The sequence below is a fragment of the Girardinichthys multiradiatus genome, chromosome 9, assembly GCF_021462225.1.
Source record: "Girardinichthys multiradiatus isolate DD_20200921_A chromosome 9, DD_fGirMul_XY1, whole genome shotgun sequence".
Taxonomy (NCBI): domain Eukaryota; kingdom Metazoa; phylum Chordata; class Actinopteri; order Cyprinodontiformes; family Goodeidae; genus Girardinichthys; species Girardinichthys multiradiatus.
This window is the reverse complement of record NC_061802.1, coordinates 6278234-6299195: the sequence shown is the minus strand read 5'-3', so window position 1 is coordinate 6299195 and position 20962 is coordinate 6278234. Positions and strand designations below refer to the sequence as shown.

Sequence of the window (20962 nt, the reverse complement as noted above, 5' to 3'; positions counted from 1 at the left end):
CTGTATTGGTCTGATCTAATTCGGTGTCAAAAATCTGCTCGAATTCACTTATAAAATCATTATAAGGAAGCTTGAGGAGACTTGAAACCCGAATGCAGCCAACTGAGAAGATAATCCATGAAGTTCTCTTGCAGAGATAGAGTCTGGATCTTCTGCATACGCAGACTGGATAAGAAGCTCTGAACTGGAGGTAACCTGGGAAGGAGGACACGAGAAGGTAAGTACTCAGAAAATAATCACAGGGAGACTTCTCTTGGCCAGCTAGAGTTACCACTGCAGGTTAACACTCAGGCGCCGGAGTGTTGGCAACATTGGGTATTTAAGCTCATCTCCTGATGAGGCTGATGGAGAACATGTGTGGACTCAGCTCCTACCGTGCGTCTGGTGCCATCTAGAGGTTGGATGGGGTTAGTAGCAGGTAAAACAGGTGAACAGAAAGAAACTCCCAGAACTCCGACAGTTATACTCTCACAGCAGAAACATCATCACAAGGAAAGTGTTGTTTGACCCCTATATGTAAATGTAATCAAGGTTTACTATTTTTTTCATTGTGTTTTGTAGCTTTTTACAAACTCAAGTTTTTAAAGGTTTTAGGTTCTTCCACTTTGTGCTTTTCATGACACGATTTATTTGAAGATTTATCAAAAGGAATGGAGCTTTACAAAAACATAAAACTAAATATGCTAGTATTTTCCCATTATAAGAAGGCAACAATAGGCTAATAATAAAACTGTTATAATATGGTAACATAACTACAGCATTTTCTAATAACCAAAGCGTTATCATAATATTAACACAGTTTGTTTCTTATTATTAGTGTGACACAAATTTAACTCCAAGAAGATTATATTGATATTACACACAGGTAATTAAATAATAATGAATTTGATTATTAGAAGATACAACACTATTATCAGCTTTTAATGTTATTCACTCAATAATTCTCAGATTTCACAAACTATTACTAACAGGGAATTAAGTAGTAATTATAATAAGAAGAGTGGTCATTAAATGGCATTACATATTAACATTCATTATCAAGGTATTGCCTCATTGTAATGCCGTCACTCCCTGTTTTAAACATAATTAAATAAGACCTGTTTTTACTTGTCCTTCATAATAAATTATAAATATTTATAAAAGATTAATCTATTTCTTGAGAAAAAAAAGTAAGGAAACTACATTTATATAGTGTGATACAAATTTGGGTTTCTGAGGTCAAAAGTGAACAACTGAATTCATTAGAGGATCAGGGTCTCAAGGGAAGAGCGGGATGAAAACATTTTAATGAAGTCACCCTTGCCCATACTGTCATCTTCTGGCACTTTATAAAAAAGGCTGTTCCCACAGGATTGATTAAGCTCATGTTGATTGGCTGAGCATGTCCACACAAATCTTGATTGCAGCTATAAATGACTACACTAATAAAATCCCAGTACACGAAGAAACAATTGACAAACTTCCTCATTCCAGCAAAAGCTTTATTAACATCTAATACCAAACCAAAGCAGAAGAAAAACATTGAAATATGGCTCCTGAAATAATTAAAATTCCAAAGATGCTTCTTTCTCCTGTTTCATATTTTCATTCATCTCTCATCCCCGTTGTGGGAGTATATAAATAGCAAATGACAGACAGGAATGATAATTAATAAATGGCATGCATTAAATTGTACTTCAGACGAATAGCAACCTTTAAAAAATATGTCACTGTGCCTGTTTGCACATTAAAGAACTACTAAATGTTTAAAAGACAATGAAAGCTTATTAAACTTACACATTCCTCCTTGAGCAGACTTGAATTCTCTGTTACAAAAAAGGTGGAACAGATCACACCCCTTTAGATTATATACCTGTTACAAAACTAAACGTTTCCTATTTTAATTAAAAACTTAAACCTTTATTCTGATCACACAAGAAAGTTTACATAAGATTAAGTGTTCTCCAAAACAAAAAGGAGCGGGGGGGGGGCAGAAAAAGCTTCAAAGCTTCAAAGGCAAAAGCAGAGGAAAGAGGCTCAGCCTATCATATTCCATCATTTTCAATTACAAATGCAAAAACTTAGAGAGCTAGAAATAATATTTAAGTTGATTTCTTTTTTTGCTTTTTTTTTTGCTTTTAACTTTAGGATCAATTATTCTGCCTGAAAACTGAGCTCGGAGAGTTGAGTTGAATATTTGAATGACATACAGAAGTTGAGCTACAACCAATTGCCTGTTGGATCAGGTTGTACAAGTCGGGCTTTTCTCCCCTTGCACTCTGTTTGCTTTCATTCTTTTATTATTCTTATCTCTCCAAAAACTACAGAAAAAGTTGGACTAAACTACTTTAAATCAGTGACACTCAAGAATTTTACTGATGATTTATTTCAAAGATTTTCTATTTTAATCATGTTTGACAGGAGAACCGGACAACATTAGGAGCAGCTGCATTTTTCCTAGAAACACAGGCTAATTAGTGCAAGATGCCCCCCCCCTCTCCACAGATAACTAAGACAAACTTCTCCAGAAAATAGCAGTAATGGAAATGACAATTCATCTGCTTGAAGGGAATGTGAAGGAGAGCGCTGGGTATGTAAATGAAATGAGCTTACCAATGATTCAAAACAGTAATAAGACAGAGAGCTAACTAGACAGACAATTGTCATTATCTCGACCATCCAGACCACTCAGGTCTTCTGATTCAAGTCTACTCTGCATACCATGAATCAGAACCAAACGTGGAGAAGCCACATTCAGTTCTTATGCTTCACTAATCTGCAACAAACTTCCTAAAACTGCAAAAATGCTGAATCCTTGGTGTCCTTTAAATTAAGATTAAAGGTCATTTGTGTAGAGTTGCCTTAGACTGTTTTATTTAAACTACTAACTGAAACATCGTTTATTTTAATCTGTTGTCCAAAGTTTTTTTATTTTCATTTATTTTGCCACTCCAATGTATTTCATGTTTTCATCATGTGAAGCACTTTGAATTGTCTTGTTACTGAAATGTGCTGTACAAATAAAGCTGCTCTTGCCATTTGCTCCCCATGGGCTTCAATAACCCTAGATCACTGGTTCACCACTGTTTCTTTCTAACAGTCCACTACAGACCAGGAACAACCTATATGAGCTGCACTTTTGGAGATACCCTGACCCAGTCAGCTTAGCCATCCCTATTTGACCCTTGTCAAACTTGCAGTCCTTATGTTCGCACATCTTTCCTGTTTCTAACACACACACATTTGAAGTTTACATTTCTTTCATTTAATGATGAATATACTGCTCAACTTTCTGAGTTTAGGATATCTCTTTTAAATACAACAAAAATTGTCACTAACAATATGAAATTGTTCTTTTTTCAATTTCTGGCAAAAATAATCAATTAGTGCAACTTCATATTGTGACTGATATGTATGTGTCATTTAATGGGTTTACATGATATAATGAATCATCTTTGTAAGAAATATTATTTTGCAATAATTTAAAATCCACTTAAACATGTGAGTAAAACCCAGTGTCAGTATTTTCTTTTACCTGTATTAGCTGCTCCAGCCTTTGTTTCACCTCCTTGAGGGCAGGATCTGTATGACGTATAGACATCTCTGGATTCTCCTTCTGGGCTTTCAAAGTGCTGCCAACAACATGATCTGCATAACTGCACACAGATAGAACATGATATAAACTTGCAGTACTTCCTGCTACATTTTAATTGTTTATGTTTCTTCTCTATCTAGTGATTCATTTTATGCACAAAATATATGCAAAGTTGTTTCCATCACATCAAACACAGTTTTTGGAAACTTACACCATCCATTACTGTAACCACTGATCCTCGTCTTTGATCTGAAGCTAACATATGCTTTAATTTAAATAAACTTTTTTTCCTAAAATGGAACAAGTGACATCATAGAGACTGGCTTTTTTGTCTTCAAAGGTATTGCAGGAAACTACAAAGTAGCTGGGAGAAAACAGACTTGTTTCTCTAGATAATTCAAGTAAAAACATTCAAACTACTGCTAGCAGGCGACTAAGCCCTACTGAACAGATGAGTCACATTTTCCATAAATACCTTCGCATATGAGTTCACCTTTAGGGCAGACTAATCTTTTTCTCAGTCATCGAATTGAGGATGGATGTGTTTCTAAAAACTCACTGAGTGTTGCTAAACTCTGTATAGATGCAAAATGATTTATCTACACAGATTGAATTATCCAGGAGGAGAAGCCATAAAAAAATGTATGTAATGTGAGAATTTATCATGTGCAGAACTCCATGAGCTTTAACATTGTGTTGCTAATGTTTTTTTCCTAAAACATAATCCAAATCATACAATATATTGTGAAATAAACCACACTGTTGTATGTTAAATCACACATAGACCTTCAGAGTTGCTCTATTTAGCATTTTCTGGACTTAAACATAATCATCTTGTTCTACAGTATGACAGTTTTCTAACTGTGACCTTTGGATTTATTTTTACCTTCCTTATCCTCCTAAGTGTGAGAGGTGGCAAGATCACATTTGGTCTTCATGCAACCTTGTTAGTCAGAGTTACAGTTGATTTTCATTAATGCTCTGACTGTAGGTAAGGGGAAATTAAAATTAGTTGTAACTGATGAAGATCAACACATATCTGAATTACGTAAATGGCATGTTCTGTTGTCTTTCCCATTTTGAATAGTGAAATGGGGCTCTTTGTCTTGTAATATTCATACTGTTGGGAAACAAAAATTAATTGATAAATAATTAAAAGTTCTGAGATACTCTAATAAAATTAAAAAGTAACATATATATTTTAAGAAAAAAAAAAAATCCGGGTGAGATTACGTTACCTAAATAAAAGATGAATTTATTTTTAATACATCGTGCATACTTTTATCAGGGCTGCTAGTAGTGCTGTAAAAGATGACTTGGTTATCAAGGTAAAATTAAAGTTTGGGTTAAAGATGACACTGATTATCTTATATTAGAATATTTGAAAGTTTAAAAGAAAAATAAGGAATTATGGTATTTTACCATACCAGGAATATAGAGAGTAGGGTAAGTGAAGACTAAAATTATTTACCATTGTTTTACAATATGACCTTGTCAAGTACTCTGTCTAAATACAGCATGTGTTATGATTTGGGGTTGTTTGGTTTTTGGTTGCAGGTTTTTCCTCTAATGTTTCTCACAGTTAAGGTTTTGAATCATGTTTCTGTTTAAGGTCCCCTTAGTCCCCTTCATATGGCAGTGCAGCCCACGTCCTCCTCCTACTGCTACAAACGCCGGCGTGGAGCACCTTCCTGTGGTTAACGCGCCATCCGCACTCATGCATTTTAACCCTTTTATTGACATATTTTTAAAGGTGTGTTTGATTCTGGTGCCAAGCTATCAGCCTCCTTTGTTAGCTTCAACTGCTAACAGCTAAGGACACGTTCTTGCTGCCAAATAATATTCACCCAGAAAGGTTTAGTTTTCAATCCAGTAAATAATGTGTCCCTAAGATCATTTTACTAAACTTGATAACTAAGTAAATTTTATTAAAATAATATTTTATCTGATCTTGCATTGCGAATGGTTGTCTAAGTTAGTTCCAAGACTAACTTCACGTCACTTCCAGATTCTTCAAGATAATCCTTGGTTCTCAAACATAAACATTACATGGTAATGTTGCATCACTCTTTTCGGTCATGATTTTCAACCATCTTTAACCAACTTGTTTATATTGTACATAGCCCATTAGTCTTCCCTATTCTTTAATTCTGCTTGGTAGTTAGTTGGATTGTTTTAGCATAGTAAAGAGTTTGTTGATTGAAATATGTTTGACTTTGAGTTGACTTATTTTTGTTAATAAATTCTTGTATTTTAAGAAATTGTGTGAATTCATTCCATATGTGTGCAGAGTTTATGCTGTTCAATAATGTCAGAGCTCGTCTCACACCTTTCCATTTTGTCCTAATACCATCGCTTTACTGGGCTGGTATTCACAGGACAACCCTTAACACACCGAAATATTATTTGATAAAATAATAATATTAAATAATATTCTCAGATTCATAATCCTAACATATCTTTGAATTTCTGTTTTGCTCCAGTCACATTTTGTTCTCTCCTGTCTGTCCATCAACTTTATTCGGTTCACCAGCACTAAGCAAATCAGTCTCCTCGTTTCACCTTGTTCTTGTTCTATATATACACATCTGTTCTGTTCATTCCTCGTGGAAACATTTTGGATCATTCACTCACTCTGTTCATGTCTTGTCCTTTTGCTCATTGCCAGCCTGCCCATGTCTGTTTTTGCCTTCACCCTCTGAAGTAAGTTTTTGTTCCTTAAATCATTTCACCTACCGTCATGCTGCCTGTCCATCTGCATTCCGGGGTCCTCCGTTACACAAGCCCTGACAGCATGTAATTGATGCGATGGATTTAAATAAATACATATCTATTTTCTGGTGGCTTTTGTTCTAGAGGGTATGCGTTTAAAATAATTGGATGGAGTAGCCTGAGCCTGAAAATTTCTTCATTTACTGTAATCTTTGATCATCTTGCAAGATGATGCCTCATTCTGTAGTGGGCTGTCAAGCCTGCATCGCATCCTTTCGCCTCTGTAGGGTGTTGGGGTGGGTGGATCAAAAGAACGATGGAGTGAGTGAGAAGCAAGAGAGACGTTTATGAGTCACATTATTTCATGTTCCAAACCAGCTTTGCTTGCTAATACAATCACCCACCAACTCAGTAACCACCCAGTCCACACCCTGAAATAAACAAACTCTGGCTATGGCAACAAGGGAAAAAAGATTCTTGGAACTAATGAGCAGAGACTTGGTGGCTACATCTGAGATGGCTAAAATTATGCCAGAAGATGTTGTGATGTTAAGGACCCCATTCTGCTGGTCTGCCATCAGATGAAAACTACACATAGCGCTTAAACCCTTTAATTATGTCTCAGACTCTTAACTTACTCAGATCATGTTTCTCAGTAAGGGTCTTATTCTCAAACCAAACAAAGTGTTAATGTTCTGAGGCCAGTTTTGCCAGGTCTGAGTCAGAGTTCAACTTTGCCCAACAGCGATTTCTGATATTTAGGGTCACAAGAGATGAATATTATCTGGATGGAAGATGTTTGTTCCAAAACAGCTCTGAGCTGCTCCACATCAGATAGGCAGCCAAGGTCTCACATAACATCAAGGTCAAGTATTGAATTTTTTATTTAAAAAAGCACAAGACTACATGTCCTCATGGGGAAATTAGAGAAGGAAAAAAACATGAGGTAGTGGCTCAATAACACAACAAAGGGGCATGAAATGCTGTCTGTACAAACATAGACAAACAGAACAAATTTGGCCTTTTGGTCCTTACATTTTCAACATATTACCTGTACAGTAGTTGGAAATCATAATTTTTGACTCAATACTCATTTTCTTTCCTACACTATAAAGTGTGTTCATTTTGTACTAAAGGAGATCCCTGCCTACCACTACCTACCTAACTGCCTGCCGGCCTGAATGCCCGCCCGCCCGCCAGCCTGGCCGCCCGCCCGCCCGCCAGCCTGGCCGCCCGCCAGCCAGCCTTCCCGCCTGAAGGTTTTCTTTCATCTAAATATGACATTCAAAAATATACCTTCAAATGGACAAAGCTGGCTTATAATAAGTCTCTGGAATTGCCCTGATCTATGATCGTATTAAAATGTATTAAATGCTCGGGCTGTGATAGAAAAACAAATGATTTATATAAACAAGCAGAGTGGTCCCGTTTCCTGCCAGTTATCTGAGAAGCTCACAGATGATGCAAAAAGCTTTTGGTTGAGGTACAAACTTGCTAACAGTCATTAATTAAATATTAGAGGGAGCTTGCATATGTGCTCAGCATTGTTTGTATAATCATTGTATAATCATTTCAACTGGGAAAAAGAACAATCAAAAAAATCACTAAGGCCCAACATTGATGAGATTATTCGCATGCTGAGTATATATAATCTCACTATTTCTTTTGTATGCCGAGATATACCAGAAATACATTTAAATAGTCCAAAAAAGGGTGAAGGCTAAATATCTAGTTTATGAACGCATATTCTCTTTAGAAAACAGTTCATCTATTTATTTATTTTTTACTACTTTGCAGCTCATCTTTCAACACATATGTCTCTGAACATTGTTGCAGAGCAGTGAGCAACAGACAAAGAAGCAAAAATCAACAATACAGAGTTTGTAAGAAAGAACAAAAAGCAGTATTTTTAATTTTACACATGAATGCACAGAGGTTTTTGATTGTGTATAAGTTGGTGTAGCATGTTTAATTACTTACATTTGCCCTACTAGACCTAAGAAACATAGTTTGGTTCTTTGTTAGAATTATTTTAAAAATCAAATGTTTATTATGTGGTTAAAATGTGTTTATTAAAGCTCATTCACCTAATCTCAGATGAAAATATGACAACAACATTTCAGCTGAGTATTGTAAACTCCTTATTCTGTTTAGTTTAAGGTGGCGATGATTATGATCTTAACTGGTATCTATACAGCATGAAACAGTTACGAAACCGGAAAAACCTTATTTGGAGCACAGCTGCTTGGCTTCAGATCAGTCTTGCTTAGTGAGACATACCCCTTATTTGTTTATTGCAAAATAAATAAAAGGATTTATTTTGAATAATGTCACCATGGAGACCTCTGTCATGGTTGGCAAAGATACATCAGTGTAAAGCAAAAGATTAAAATGTGCATTCTTGCACCTACTGTACCAGGGGTAAGAGGATGTGACCAAGAAAAACAGAAAATGATGTGCAGTAGAGTGATCACATCATAGCAGGATACTGGGCTACATAAAAAAGCATTAACATGTGTCATAAAAGGCATACCCCCACCAAGAAAGACTGTAAAACTGATGACAGTGGAAGGAAAAAAAAGAGAGCAAAGGGAAGGAATTGCCGGCAGGAGAGAAGGAGGGTTATGAGTAAGAAAAAATAAAAGTATAAATAAGAGAACCATTAGAAACCATATTTTTCCCCACAGAGAAAATCCCAAGATTCCTCAGGCTCCAGCAAAGATTTCAGGGATCAGTTTCAGCCACATACTCACAGTATCTGTTGTTGTCAACACACTCAGAAAAACTTTGGTATTTTTTGTGTTTTCTTTTATCTTTATTAAACTTCAGAGTGTGTCTGTCTTGGTTGTAACTCCTAACACACAGCTGAGGTGATCACATCGTATGGCTTTAAAGCTACAAAAAGGCACAAACCTTTTTAATATAATTCTAAATTCTGAGGGTGCTTTAAATTTGGTTTCATAAGTGCAGAAGTAATAAATCAGCTTTTTGATCTAGAGCACATGAAGACACAAGATGGCAATTTTTCAACAAGACATTTGTCAGTAGATAAACATCAAAGGGTTATTATGTTCCATAACAGAGCATCCAGCCAACCTAATTGTGAAAAACGCAATGGTGAGTATTTTAATTTTCTCCTCTAATGACTCTCAAGAGCTCAGTGGTTAATGGAATCCAAAGGCCCGAAAGTGCAGGCAGGAGGAGGTCTACAAATTAGATCCTTGTAATCAGGTACTGAGAGGAAAACAAGTTCAGCATCATTTCTTTATACGAGTGCAAAAAGTGCAGTGGTGCAGAAAGGAAGCAATTTTACATCACATAACAAGGTTTCCGTTTTACATTTAGATATTAATTTCCCAGTAAGAAACAAGGAAGAAGTTTCCAAATCAGTGACCTTTTTAGTACCAAGTGAAACACACCCAATAGAAAATGGGTGTAATATATGATTCTAATGGTATTAAGAATACAGTAGATGTTTCTATATTACATTGTAGATCTTTAGGTAACAGTTATCAGTCCAGATCTAAACCAAAACCATAAATGCACTAAAATGACAGTATGTCACACTCAGACACCCTTTGCAAGAACAGTATAAATAAAATGTATATTTTAAGCTAGGTTTAGAAACATCAGTGCTCACCCGAATGCAATTTATGAATATGAATGTTACATATAGACTGAGAAAAGAGTAGGATGACTTAAGCTTCAGGTCTCCAACCTGTATCGATTACCAATCCCAAGATTTTGTCAGATAAGATATGTTGGAAATTTGAACACAGCATTCAATTTATATTGCTATGACTATGAAAAATGTTGTTGAAAGATCAATAATTAATGAAGCAGAGGGCCTTGAGTATAGCATTACTAGTGAAAGGCTAATAAAGGCACAAGGCTCAGAGTGGGTTCAATCCAGGTTATTAATTGGTATGACTGGCAGATATGTGTGAGTTACATCAACACATGCTAGCTAAAAGCTAATTAGACAATAACAGCAAATGTTTTGAAAGAAATCAAATGAAAAGCATTTTTGTGTGTCTTAATTAATTTGATTGACTTCCATTACAATTATTAAAACTTAAGTAAAAAGAACAAATTTGATTTTGTTGATTGAACTAAGTGTCATTTTCGGTATAGATCTGACCCACATACAGAGAACACTCAGAAGAGAAAGTTTTACGGATTTTATTGTCAGCAAAGTAATCTGGGATGAGGACTGGAAACACCAACTGTAAAGGAAGGAAGAAGAATGGACTGGTGAACAAACGAATAATATGAAGTAACTGATTACTTAGATCTGAGAAATGGCTTACTAAATCGTTGTAGCTTGAACCACCAGGGGTAGAGAGATTCTGAGTCTTAACTTGCGAAGGAAGATCGTTCAGTTGTCTTTGTTGTGAACTTGGTGCCAGTCAAATGGAGCTCAGCTGCCGATGTCTGAGATGGAGGGAGCGACGGTGTATGCTGATACCTGGGTCCTGGAGTTGGACGAAACGGGAAGCTGCCAGCTTGGTCCGTGTCCGAAAGGTACAGACGGTAGAGAGAGAAATCCACAGGAAGATAGATCCTTAACTCAGTAGTTGATAATCCAGATGCTCAGAGAAACTCTGGAACAAAGTCAGAACTCAGCAAGGTAAACAAAGCACTAGGGATCCAAGGCTTTATCTGGGATACATGAAACGTAGGTTGTATGTGAATGCTTGCAGGTAGGCGGAGATGAACCGCTGAGGGACTGATCACTGTCTCAGTCTAATAAGGTCCGATGAAACGAGGCGAACATTTTCGGGACATAGACTTCAATGGTACATCACGTGCTGATGACCAAACCTTTTGGCTGGGCTGATATTCCCGGGGCAGGTCGGCGTCGTCGATCAGCGGATCATTTCTTCTGTTCTGCGGTTTGTTGGAGGGTTTGGATGGTGGAGTTCCATACGGATTTGCAGCGACGGATGTGTTGGTGGACCGAGGGAAACATGATGTCTGTCTCATCGGCAGAAAATAAAAGGCAGCTAGTAACCTAGGGTTGCTTCGAAAGGGGAACGTCCTGTAGCAGAGAAAACGTGAGAGTTCAAAGCATATTCTACCCATGGTAGGTATGAGTACCAGTCTGCTGTGTTAGTGGAAGTGAGACAGCGTAGAGTGGATTCAAGTTGTTGATTGAGTCTCTGTTTGTCCGTTGGATTGAGGGTGATAACTGGAGGTTAATGAAACTTTAGCTCCTAGAGTAAAACAAAACTGCTTCCAGACCTGAGAGATGAATTGCGGACCTCGGTCAGACAGGATATCATGTGGGATACCATACAACCGAAAAACGTGTTTGGTGAGAAGTTTAGCTGTTTGCAGTGCTGATGGAAGTTTCCTGAGAGGGATGAGATGGCACGTTTTAGAGAAACGGTCAACGATTGTGAGAATGGTAGTCATACTTGAGGAAAGGGGTAGACCTGTAACAAAGTCCAAAGCGATATGCGACCAGGGATGGCTAGGAATGTTAAGTGGTTGAAGGAAACCTGCGGGTGGTTGATTGCTGGTTTTGTTTCTGGCACACGTGGAGCAAGCCTGAACAAAGTCTAACATCTTTGTGAACTGAAGGCCACCAAATCCTTCTCTGTATGAGAGCTATTGTCCTGCTGACTCCGGGATGAGCAGAAAATTTTGCAGTGTGCAACCAATCAATGAGTCTATGACGAACCTGTAGCGGGACATAGGACGGGTCGGGTTCCTGTTGTTGTGCTCTGTGGATTATGTCTTCTATCTCCCACCTGAGTGCCCCAACCATCTAGCTGGGCGGTAGAATGGGAGCTGGCTCCTTTACTGAGTCATCTACTGCAAACTGTATGGAAAGTGCATCAGGTTTTGTGTTCTTAGGTCCAGGTTTGAAAGAAATACAAAGATCAAAACGTGAAAAGAGCAAAGACCACCGGGACTGACGTAGGTTCAATCTTTTCGCCGACTGTAAGTCAGCCAGGTTTTTATGGTCTGTCCACATGTGGACAGGATGTTCTGCGCCCTCAAGCTAGTGGCGCCATTCCTCAAGAGCTAATTTAATAGCTAGTAGTTCTCTATCTCCGACATCATAGTTTCTCTCTGCATTGTTCAGTCTGTGTGAAAAAAAAGCACAAAGATGCAATTTCCCATCCTCAGTGTTCTGCGATAAAACTGCCCCAACTCCAATATCAGAGGCATCAACCTCTAAAATAAACAGTTTTGAAGAGTCAAGGTGAATCAAGATGGGAGATTGAGAGAACTTCCTCTTTAGTGCCTGGAATACTTCTTCAGCCTCAGGTGTCCAGGAAAATTAAACCTTTGAAGAGATTAAGGCAGTAAGTGGTGTGGCTGTCTGACGGTAATTTCTTATGAAGCGTCTGTAAAAGTTTGCAAATCCGAGGAATCTCTGTAATGCTTTGCGGGTGTCTGGTACAGACCACTCCAGGACTGCCTTAATCTTCTCGGGGTCAGATCATACTTGTCCACTCTCGAGAATGTATCCTAGAAAAGTGACAGAGGTTTGGTGAAATTCACATTTTTCACCCTTCACAAAAAGACGGTTCTCCAAAAGACATTGGAGTATTGACAAACCTGGCGATTATGTTCCTCAATATCCTTAGAATAAATCAGAATGTCGTCTAGATACACAAAAACAAAAATGTTGAAAAAATCTCTGAGCACGTCGTTAACCAGCACCTGAAAGACAGCAGGAGCATTGCATAGACCAAAAGGCATGACCAGATATTCAAAGTGGCCGAGTGGAGTCTTGAAGGCCGTCTTCCACTCATCCCCCTGGCGGATCCTAACAAGATGGTAAGCATTTCTCAGATCTAGTTTAGAAAATACTGTAGCACCATGAACCGGTTCGAAAGCTGAGGAAAGTAGTGTAAGAGGGTACTTATTTTTGACAGTGATCTGATTAAGACCCCTATAGTCAATACAGGGTCTTAATGAACCAACCTTTTTCCCTACGAAGAAAAATCCGGCCCCAAGAGGTGAAGAAGATGGTCGGATTATTCCTGCAGATAAGGAATCATTAATATAATTCTCCGTCGACTTTTATTCGGGACGAGAGATATTATATAGTCTGCTAGATAGTAAGGGGGCGCCAGGGAGAAGGTTGATAGCGCAGTCATAAGTCCTATGGGGTGGTAAGGACAAAGCCTTGTTCTTACTAAAAACTCCCTTGAGGTCATGATATTGTGGGGGTACATGTGATAGATCAATGTCCTCATTCTCCTCACTACTCTATTCAGAAAAGCTCGGAGAGAACGCTGACTGGAGGCAACAAAATGGTCAGGAGAACCACAGTAAAAGCACTGCTTGGCTTGTCTACGTCTCTGTCTCTCTTCTGGAATTAACCGGGTGCGTCCTATCAACATAGGTTCTGACCCAGTAGCTAAGGGCTGAGTGGGTTTAGCAATGGGTGAAAAGTTAATCCGTGATCTAATACTAGATCTTTCTGTTCTGGTTCTCCTTCTCTCTCTTATTCTGTTATCCACTCTTGTGGCCAAAGAAATTACTCCATTCAATGTGGTAGGTTCATCAACCAGAGCTAACTCGTCTTTTAGATCCTCGCCTAAGGCATGAAAAAATGCAGACTTTAAAGCACAATCATTCCAACTGGAAGCTGCTGCCAAAGTAAGAAATTGTATTGAAAACTCAGTGAGGGGTCTATTGCGTTACTTTAATGCCCGCAGCTGCCGTACACAGTCTGACTTATCTAATTCTGAGGAAAATGTCTGCTTAAATTCCAAAATAAATTCTTCAAAGGTACAACTAAAATCACAAGAAGCTGAAAATCGGGCCTCAGCCCATTGCAAAGCCTTGCCAGTCACCAGTCATCCAGCACACTTGAGAACTCCAGCACCAACTGAAACACTGAATGGTTATGAAGACAAGTACACCAAACACAAACACACACACAAACACACACACCAACACACACACAGACTCAGACTCTGACACTAAGCTTCAATCAACACCATATTATTGTTCTTCTAAACAGTTACCCTGTCATGCCTAGTGGCTACTACTAAGAAAAGCTATTTAAAAGCCATTTTCATGAATGTCTTAGGCAATAATGCAGCTAGTATGTTATTCCACACACTGCCACCTACTGAACAACCCATATGGATGACCACAGTCAGCGAGCAATGTCGACAACTCTCCTTTCAGCTACAAATATTGGTACCAGCAATAAAGAGTTATGGAATACCAGTCAACATTATGAAGTTTTGTGCTTTGGTTTGGTTGGGCTATGAATAGCTATTAATAAGGACCAAAGCCAATTATTAACAAAGTTATTGTTTTATGGATACTTGCCTGATGAGCTGTGGTAATATAGAACAGTAGATGGATTGAACAAATGCGCACTGGCATTCTCAAACTGCAAAGGTAACTAGGCTGTTAACATTCAACTCCACCTCTAAATAAAAATGAAAAGAATAAGGAAACAAAATTGTAAAAAAAGAAACAAGTAAGAATAAAACTGAAACACCAATAACCAATAAAACTATGTCTTCTCTGTGTGTAGTTCAATCCTTTTCTCAACCTATGGCTGGGCCCAACATAAGGCTGGATTTTTTTTAAAATTCCAATTAAATAATCATCTGCCAACTAAACTAGAAAGTATGCATCACTGACTACATTTCACTTTCAGTTGTGGGATGCTTGAGGGGTTTCTTGCACGTACAGCACATTTCAAGTCACCCTGCAGCATCTCAGAAACATAAAGATCTGGGCGGTGTGTCTGGGCAAATCCTTAGACAGTGCCTCCTGGATTTGCTCATATGTTTTGGGCCATTGTGATATTTCAGTGTCAAGTTCTACTTCAGCTGTTTGTTTAAACATAATCTCACATTCTTCTTTAAGGCACCTCTATAACATGGTAGGAGGTGGTGGATTCAAGGTGGATTTTATGATGGTGAGCTGGTCAGGTCCAGTTGCAGCAAAACATCCCCATACATTGAGACTTCCACCACCATACCTTACAGTAGGTTATTTTCTATAAATGCTGTATTTGCTAAAATGCTATAAATGCTACGTTCCTACCCTCACCTATGGCCATGAACTTTGGGTCATGACCGAAAGAACGAGATCCCGGATACAAGCGGCGGAAATGAGCTTCCTCCGTAGGGTGGCCGGGCACTCCCTTAGAGATAGGGGCTCGGAGTAGAGCCGCTACTCCTCCACATCGAGAGGAGCCAGTTGAGGTGGCTCGGGCATCTATATCGGATGCCTCCTGGACATCTTCCTCGGGAGGTGTTCCAGGCATGTCCCACCGGAAGGAGGCCCAGGGGATGGCCCAGGACACGCTGGAGGGACTACGTCTCTCGGCTGGCCTGGGAACACCTTGGGCTTCCCCCGGAGGAGGTGTCTGGGGAGAGGGACGTCTGGGCGTCTCTGCTGAGTCTGCTGCCCCCACGACCCGGTCCCAGATAAAGCGGAAGGCGACGAGTACAAGTACGAGCTGTATTTGGAATATTCCAAACATGTCTTCTGGCTCCTCTATACAAACCCAGAAGTCCTAGTCTTTGTCCATATTTCTCTCTGGCTAACTTGAAACTGGCCTTCATGATTTTCCTAAAGAGCAAAATTTTATCCTTGCACACCTTCAAGATGGTAAAGATGCTTAAAGATGGTGTCATTGTGTTGTTGAAAAGGAGCCAAGAGCAGAGACGGACTACGGTGAAAAAAGAGTTATTTAATAATAACATAAGGAGAAAGGGAAAGCAGTTCATGGAAGAACAGGCAGTGTAGCAGAAGAATGCAATGAAGAACAATGAGAACAAGTGAGATTATATACTGAGGAAGGAGTGGAAAATAACAAATAAATTGCTAATCAGCGGAAATGTGCCACAGCTGTGGCAGAATGAGGGCAGGGAGCTGAGGGAGAGAGACTAATTAACAAAGATAATTGAAGACACAAATACCCGCTTTCTATCAACGCAGTTCGGAGCTCATTCTGGTTCCCAAACGTGATTTAAAACCGCGTATTTCCACCAACGAAAATAGGTTTCATTGCGCAAAGTCTGGTTCAACTTGGGCACCGCAGAATACTTGGTTTTTCTGCTTGAACAGTGACATCACCTGTGGGTGGGTCGAAGCTGCAGACAGTAGAAGTAACAGGAATGGTGTCGAAGACATAGAACGTACCGTATAAACATCATTTATATGTTTACAAAAACACACTAACAACTCATTTCCGTTTTACTTGTGGATACTGAACATATGCAGATGAAAACATTGTACATACCATTGTTCTTGTATGGAGTTGCCGTTTCCTATTCCGTATGAACTGTAGTTTATGGATGCTTTATTTTTGCATTAGAAGGAACTTTCCGTGCAGCTTGGCAAGTTCCGCTGTCTCGCTACACGTTTTTCTCCCCGTTTTGTAATGCCCCCTGTTGATGACTTATGCTTGGTTCCCAAAACTGGTGTAACTTTAAAACACCAGTTTAAAGTTCGAAGGCACCCGAAACAGCTCAAGAATGAAAGTTTGGAGAAAAACGTTAAACAAAAACTACTAACCAAGGAAGCAAGACTAACACTGATCTCAGAGAAATAAATCCAAATGTACAAAGAACAGAAACAAAAATAAATTAAAAAACTAAACACCAAAGAATGAACTAATATGGCAAGAAATAACAACAATAAATAACTCCGAAGTGATCACAAATACAGATAAATGAAAACCAAAGCCGAAACACCCAAGGATCAATCTTGTTACCTGCATTTGAATCTGACTAAGGCATATGTTTTTTTTTTAACATTTTTTAAAAATATATCTGCTTATCAAAAGCATTTTCTGTTGTCCAGTACCTGCTGCTCCTTTGAGTGTACAGGAAGCTGTCAGGCCTTTAAATGGGCTTCTTGGCAGATTACAGATGGAAGGGCTCTTGTGTGTTTGACACCATATGATAATACTGCAGTGGCTGTGCCATGGAAAGACACAGCGAGATGTGACTGTGAGTGACATTTAATAAGATCCAGAGGGCGCCAGACATAAATCACCAACCTGACAACACTGCACTGCTGCAGCCATAGGATTCTTCAAGGCTGCCAATAGCAACAAACACATGCATCCATTCCTGATTCCTTTATGTGTCTCATTCATACAGGACATTTTAAAGTGTTTATAGTGTTATACAAACACAGATTTACAAAAAAGAAACAAAAATATTGACTAACAATAATATCTACAGGAGGTTTATGCCTTATTTATGCAGGTACATGTACATCCTTAGCTGTACATCTAGCTGCATTCCTGTTATTCCAGCTCTGCTATCCAAGCCCACAGACAAACACACACAGACAAATATTTACATACATACACAAAATCAAATACATCTGAAGCATACACCTGCCCTTCTTGTTATCCTGTGTTGCTAATATATGCTGTGGTTTTGATAGTTCTGGAGAAACAGCACTTAGTTTCACATCTTGTATTCTCTATCTTCATTTGCAACTCCCAGATCATCTTTTTATCATAGTTTACATACATTTCTTTATAAACAGCCATTCCTAATGTATGACAAGCTATTGCTTTACATAAAGAAGTAATGCTGGGTAGTGGCATTTCTTTAAATGAAGGGGAAAGACTATACTTGGGATGCTGATGCAATGCTTCCCCCTTCTGGATGCAAAAACTCACAATTGAAAGTATCAGCACAAAATGGACACAAATGAGCTGTTTCACATTAAATGGGTAGCTTTCTCTTTTGTCCTTACTGGCAAGCATCACAAGGTGAGGAAGATATGGATTCTGAAATATGGAAAAATATTAACTGTGTCGAGTTTATTTGTATGATAAAAATTATTATGTGAAGTAATGTAATGTACTTCCCCATAAGATGTTGACATATGTGTTGATCTCAACATGTCAATAAATCTCAATAAATCATCCAATAATGTGCTACTACTACTAAACAATTGTGTCCTGAAATGCGATGGGAAAACATCTAAGGCTTCCTGTTAAGATTACCACGTTTTGGACTCATCTGAAATTTGATTCAATCCACTGTTTCCCCTAAATGAGCCATATGCAGTTTTTAGAAAAAGGTGTTGGAGTGATTTGTTAATTTAAAAAAACTTTCACAGCCTAAATATTTTAAGAACAAAATGTTAACAGAACCTTTGCTGACTGATTTCACTCTATGGGAATTGGTTTGTCTATTTATTATCCACTTCACATGCTTTCCTTTTCATAAGCCTTGGCATAATTAACTGTATATTACAGCAGTGCCATAAAAACTGCTGTTATATATTAAATTCAAGTAAGCTTAGAACCCAGACGTCTGTATAAAAGTGTCTGACATCTTTTCAGGCTTAGCAAAAAAGCTACACACTAAACAATCAGCAAGTAAAAAAATAATCCCTAACTGAGTTTCCATGGTTTTGTTTTTTTATTGTGTCATGTATGTTATCTAAAAGTGTGTTGTAACTGAATCTAAATTTAATTAAACTATGTTGCTCCAGTGAAAGATCTTGTGAAAGTCTTGTAATCTCTGAGTCCCCATTATCGTGATGCCTAATTTTTCAACATGTTCAAAACATCTGTCACAGACTGACTTAGCTGGTTAGTATGTATGCTACATAATCAGGTAGAAAGGCCATGCTGAAGCAACATTGACCCTAAGCTACATATCTTTGAATGCCAAAGAAGTGCAAAGTAGATTGTATGAAGGGTTATTAAAGATGTTTGAAGTCTTTGCAGAGAATTATAAAATACTTAGTTCTTCAGAGAACAAAAGAAGTGCATTTTGATGCCTTTAGCCTGTTTCAGGGGTCAAGTCTCATTGATTAGTTTGGTATTGGTTCAACTCACTTAAAACTTTGGCTGTGGTGATGTTAAAAAAGTATTTACAATGAAAAAAAACAAAAAACGAGCTCAAGTAAATTGGAGCATGTGATTCAAACAGGCCAACTAGTACTTAAATGCAGCCCTACAGCACTACTGACAGCATTTAGTTATCGTGGTAATGATCTAAACAAGTCATATATCTACTTTATTCACATATTTACTTAATCTATATTTCATATATGCTTAATTCTATTGGGGTTGTGGGGGTGGTGGAACTTATCCCATCAGTCAAGAGGTGAAGTACACCCTGGTTAGGTCACCAGTCCATCTATGCCAGCAGGTAGACACACAACCATTGCACACACTCACATCTAACAGTGATTTACAGTACCAAGTCAACTATACATTGTTTGAAGTCAATAAGACATCAAGTGCAATAAATATTTCAAATGGTCCCCAGTTGTCATCTTTGTTGGCAAATATATTTGAATATTAATATAATTTATTATAATAAGAGTATATTATATCCTCTTAAGATAGATTCCAAAGGCCAAATATATAAAGAAAACAGCTTGGTGCTCAAAATAGAACTTTGTGGAACTCCACATTTAAGTGGTAAAATCTTCTATGCAAAAATGAGACCTTTAGAACTTGTAAGACAATATTTTTATTATAGGTTTTCAAAATATTTCTGTTTAAAATATGAAAAGTTATAGATTAAATGTTTGATCATTGGAAAAATAAAATAAAAAAGTCAACATCTGTTAAAATTAAATGTCTTAAAATACAGCTGTGAGAAACATTTATTTGTTAACCTTTGTAACAGATAATGCAGTAATTTTGCAGTAATCACTTAAAGCCAGTAGTAAAAAAGTAATGTTTTAGATACATTAGCTCAGTGTCTTGAGGTTTGATATAATTGTTTTGTGTTGCAGTCTTATTTGCAAGAATGAGGGCTAAGTATGTTTAGAACGATGCCAGCTTGTAGTCTGGAAGAAAGGGGAAGAAAAGGCAATGTCCTCTCCTCTTCTACATCATCCAGTCTCAGACTTTCTCATCATTTACTGCCGTCCAGTGTCTTTTCTCACATACAGATACTCTCACCAACGCAGACATTTGTAAGTGAAGTGGGTCAGAGGGCGGAGGAGATGAATGGAGGTTTGAATAGACGGACGAAGAGATGAATGGATGGCCTGATGAATGAATCAGTGGGTGGATGGATGGACGAAAAAGAAGATGTAAAGAGGTCAAAGAGCCTCAGACTGGCTGCAGTCCAACACAAGCCAAAAGCGACATCACTTCTAGTCCTTTGATTAGAACAAAAAGGACACATGATGACAGATGGTTAATAAAAAACGTTTTTAACAAGATTTTTTGTATCTGATGGTGGATTGTGAAGAAATGAATGCGTTTTTTTGTTTTTAAAGTTACAAAATCTGTAATAGTTTAATAAACCCTTAAGACACCCATCTCTTCATTTACGGAAAAAGATGACAGTTTTACTTTTGTAATAGTTATAAGCTCACATTTGTAGGTTGTTCAGCATTCCTCCATCCATTTTTGAAATCTGCCTATTCATGCAGGGTCACTGGTAACTGGTACATATCCCCAGACATCACTGGACAAGAGGCGGGATACAACTTGGACAGGTTGCCAGTCTACCATAAGGCAACAGACACAAAGGACAAACAACCATGCGCACAGACACTCCACACACACCTACTACTTAGCACAAATTAGAATGACAACATGCATATTTTTGGACTGTGGTAGGAAACTGTGGAACCCGGAGACTCTTGCAAGGGGAGAACATGCAATCTCTATGCAGAAAGGATATGAACCCAGAACCTTCTTGCTGAAAGGCAACATTGCTAACAACTGCAACCCAG

General features: G+C 38.1%; 1 protein-coding gene across 2 annotated transcripts in view; it reads right to left on the bottom strand.

Annotated features, from left to right (window-relative positions):
• LOC124873343 (glypican-5-like) overlaps nt 1–20962 on the bottom strand; it is a 107893-nt gene that overhangs the window by 44604 nt on the left and 42327 nt on the right. For both annotated transcript variants that reach the window (XM_047373913.1, XM_047373912.1), the window contains exon 8: nt 3515–3635. In XM_047373913.1, the coding sequence (XP_047229869.1) occupies nt 3515–3635 (121 nt within the window). The remainder of the gene's footprint in view (nt 1–3514; nt 3636–20962) is intronic.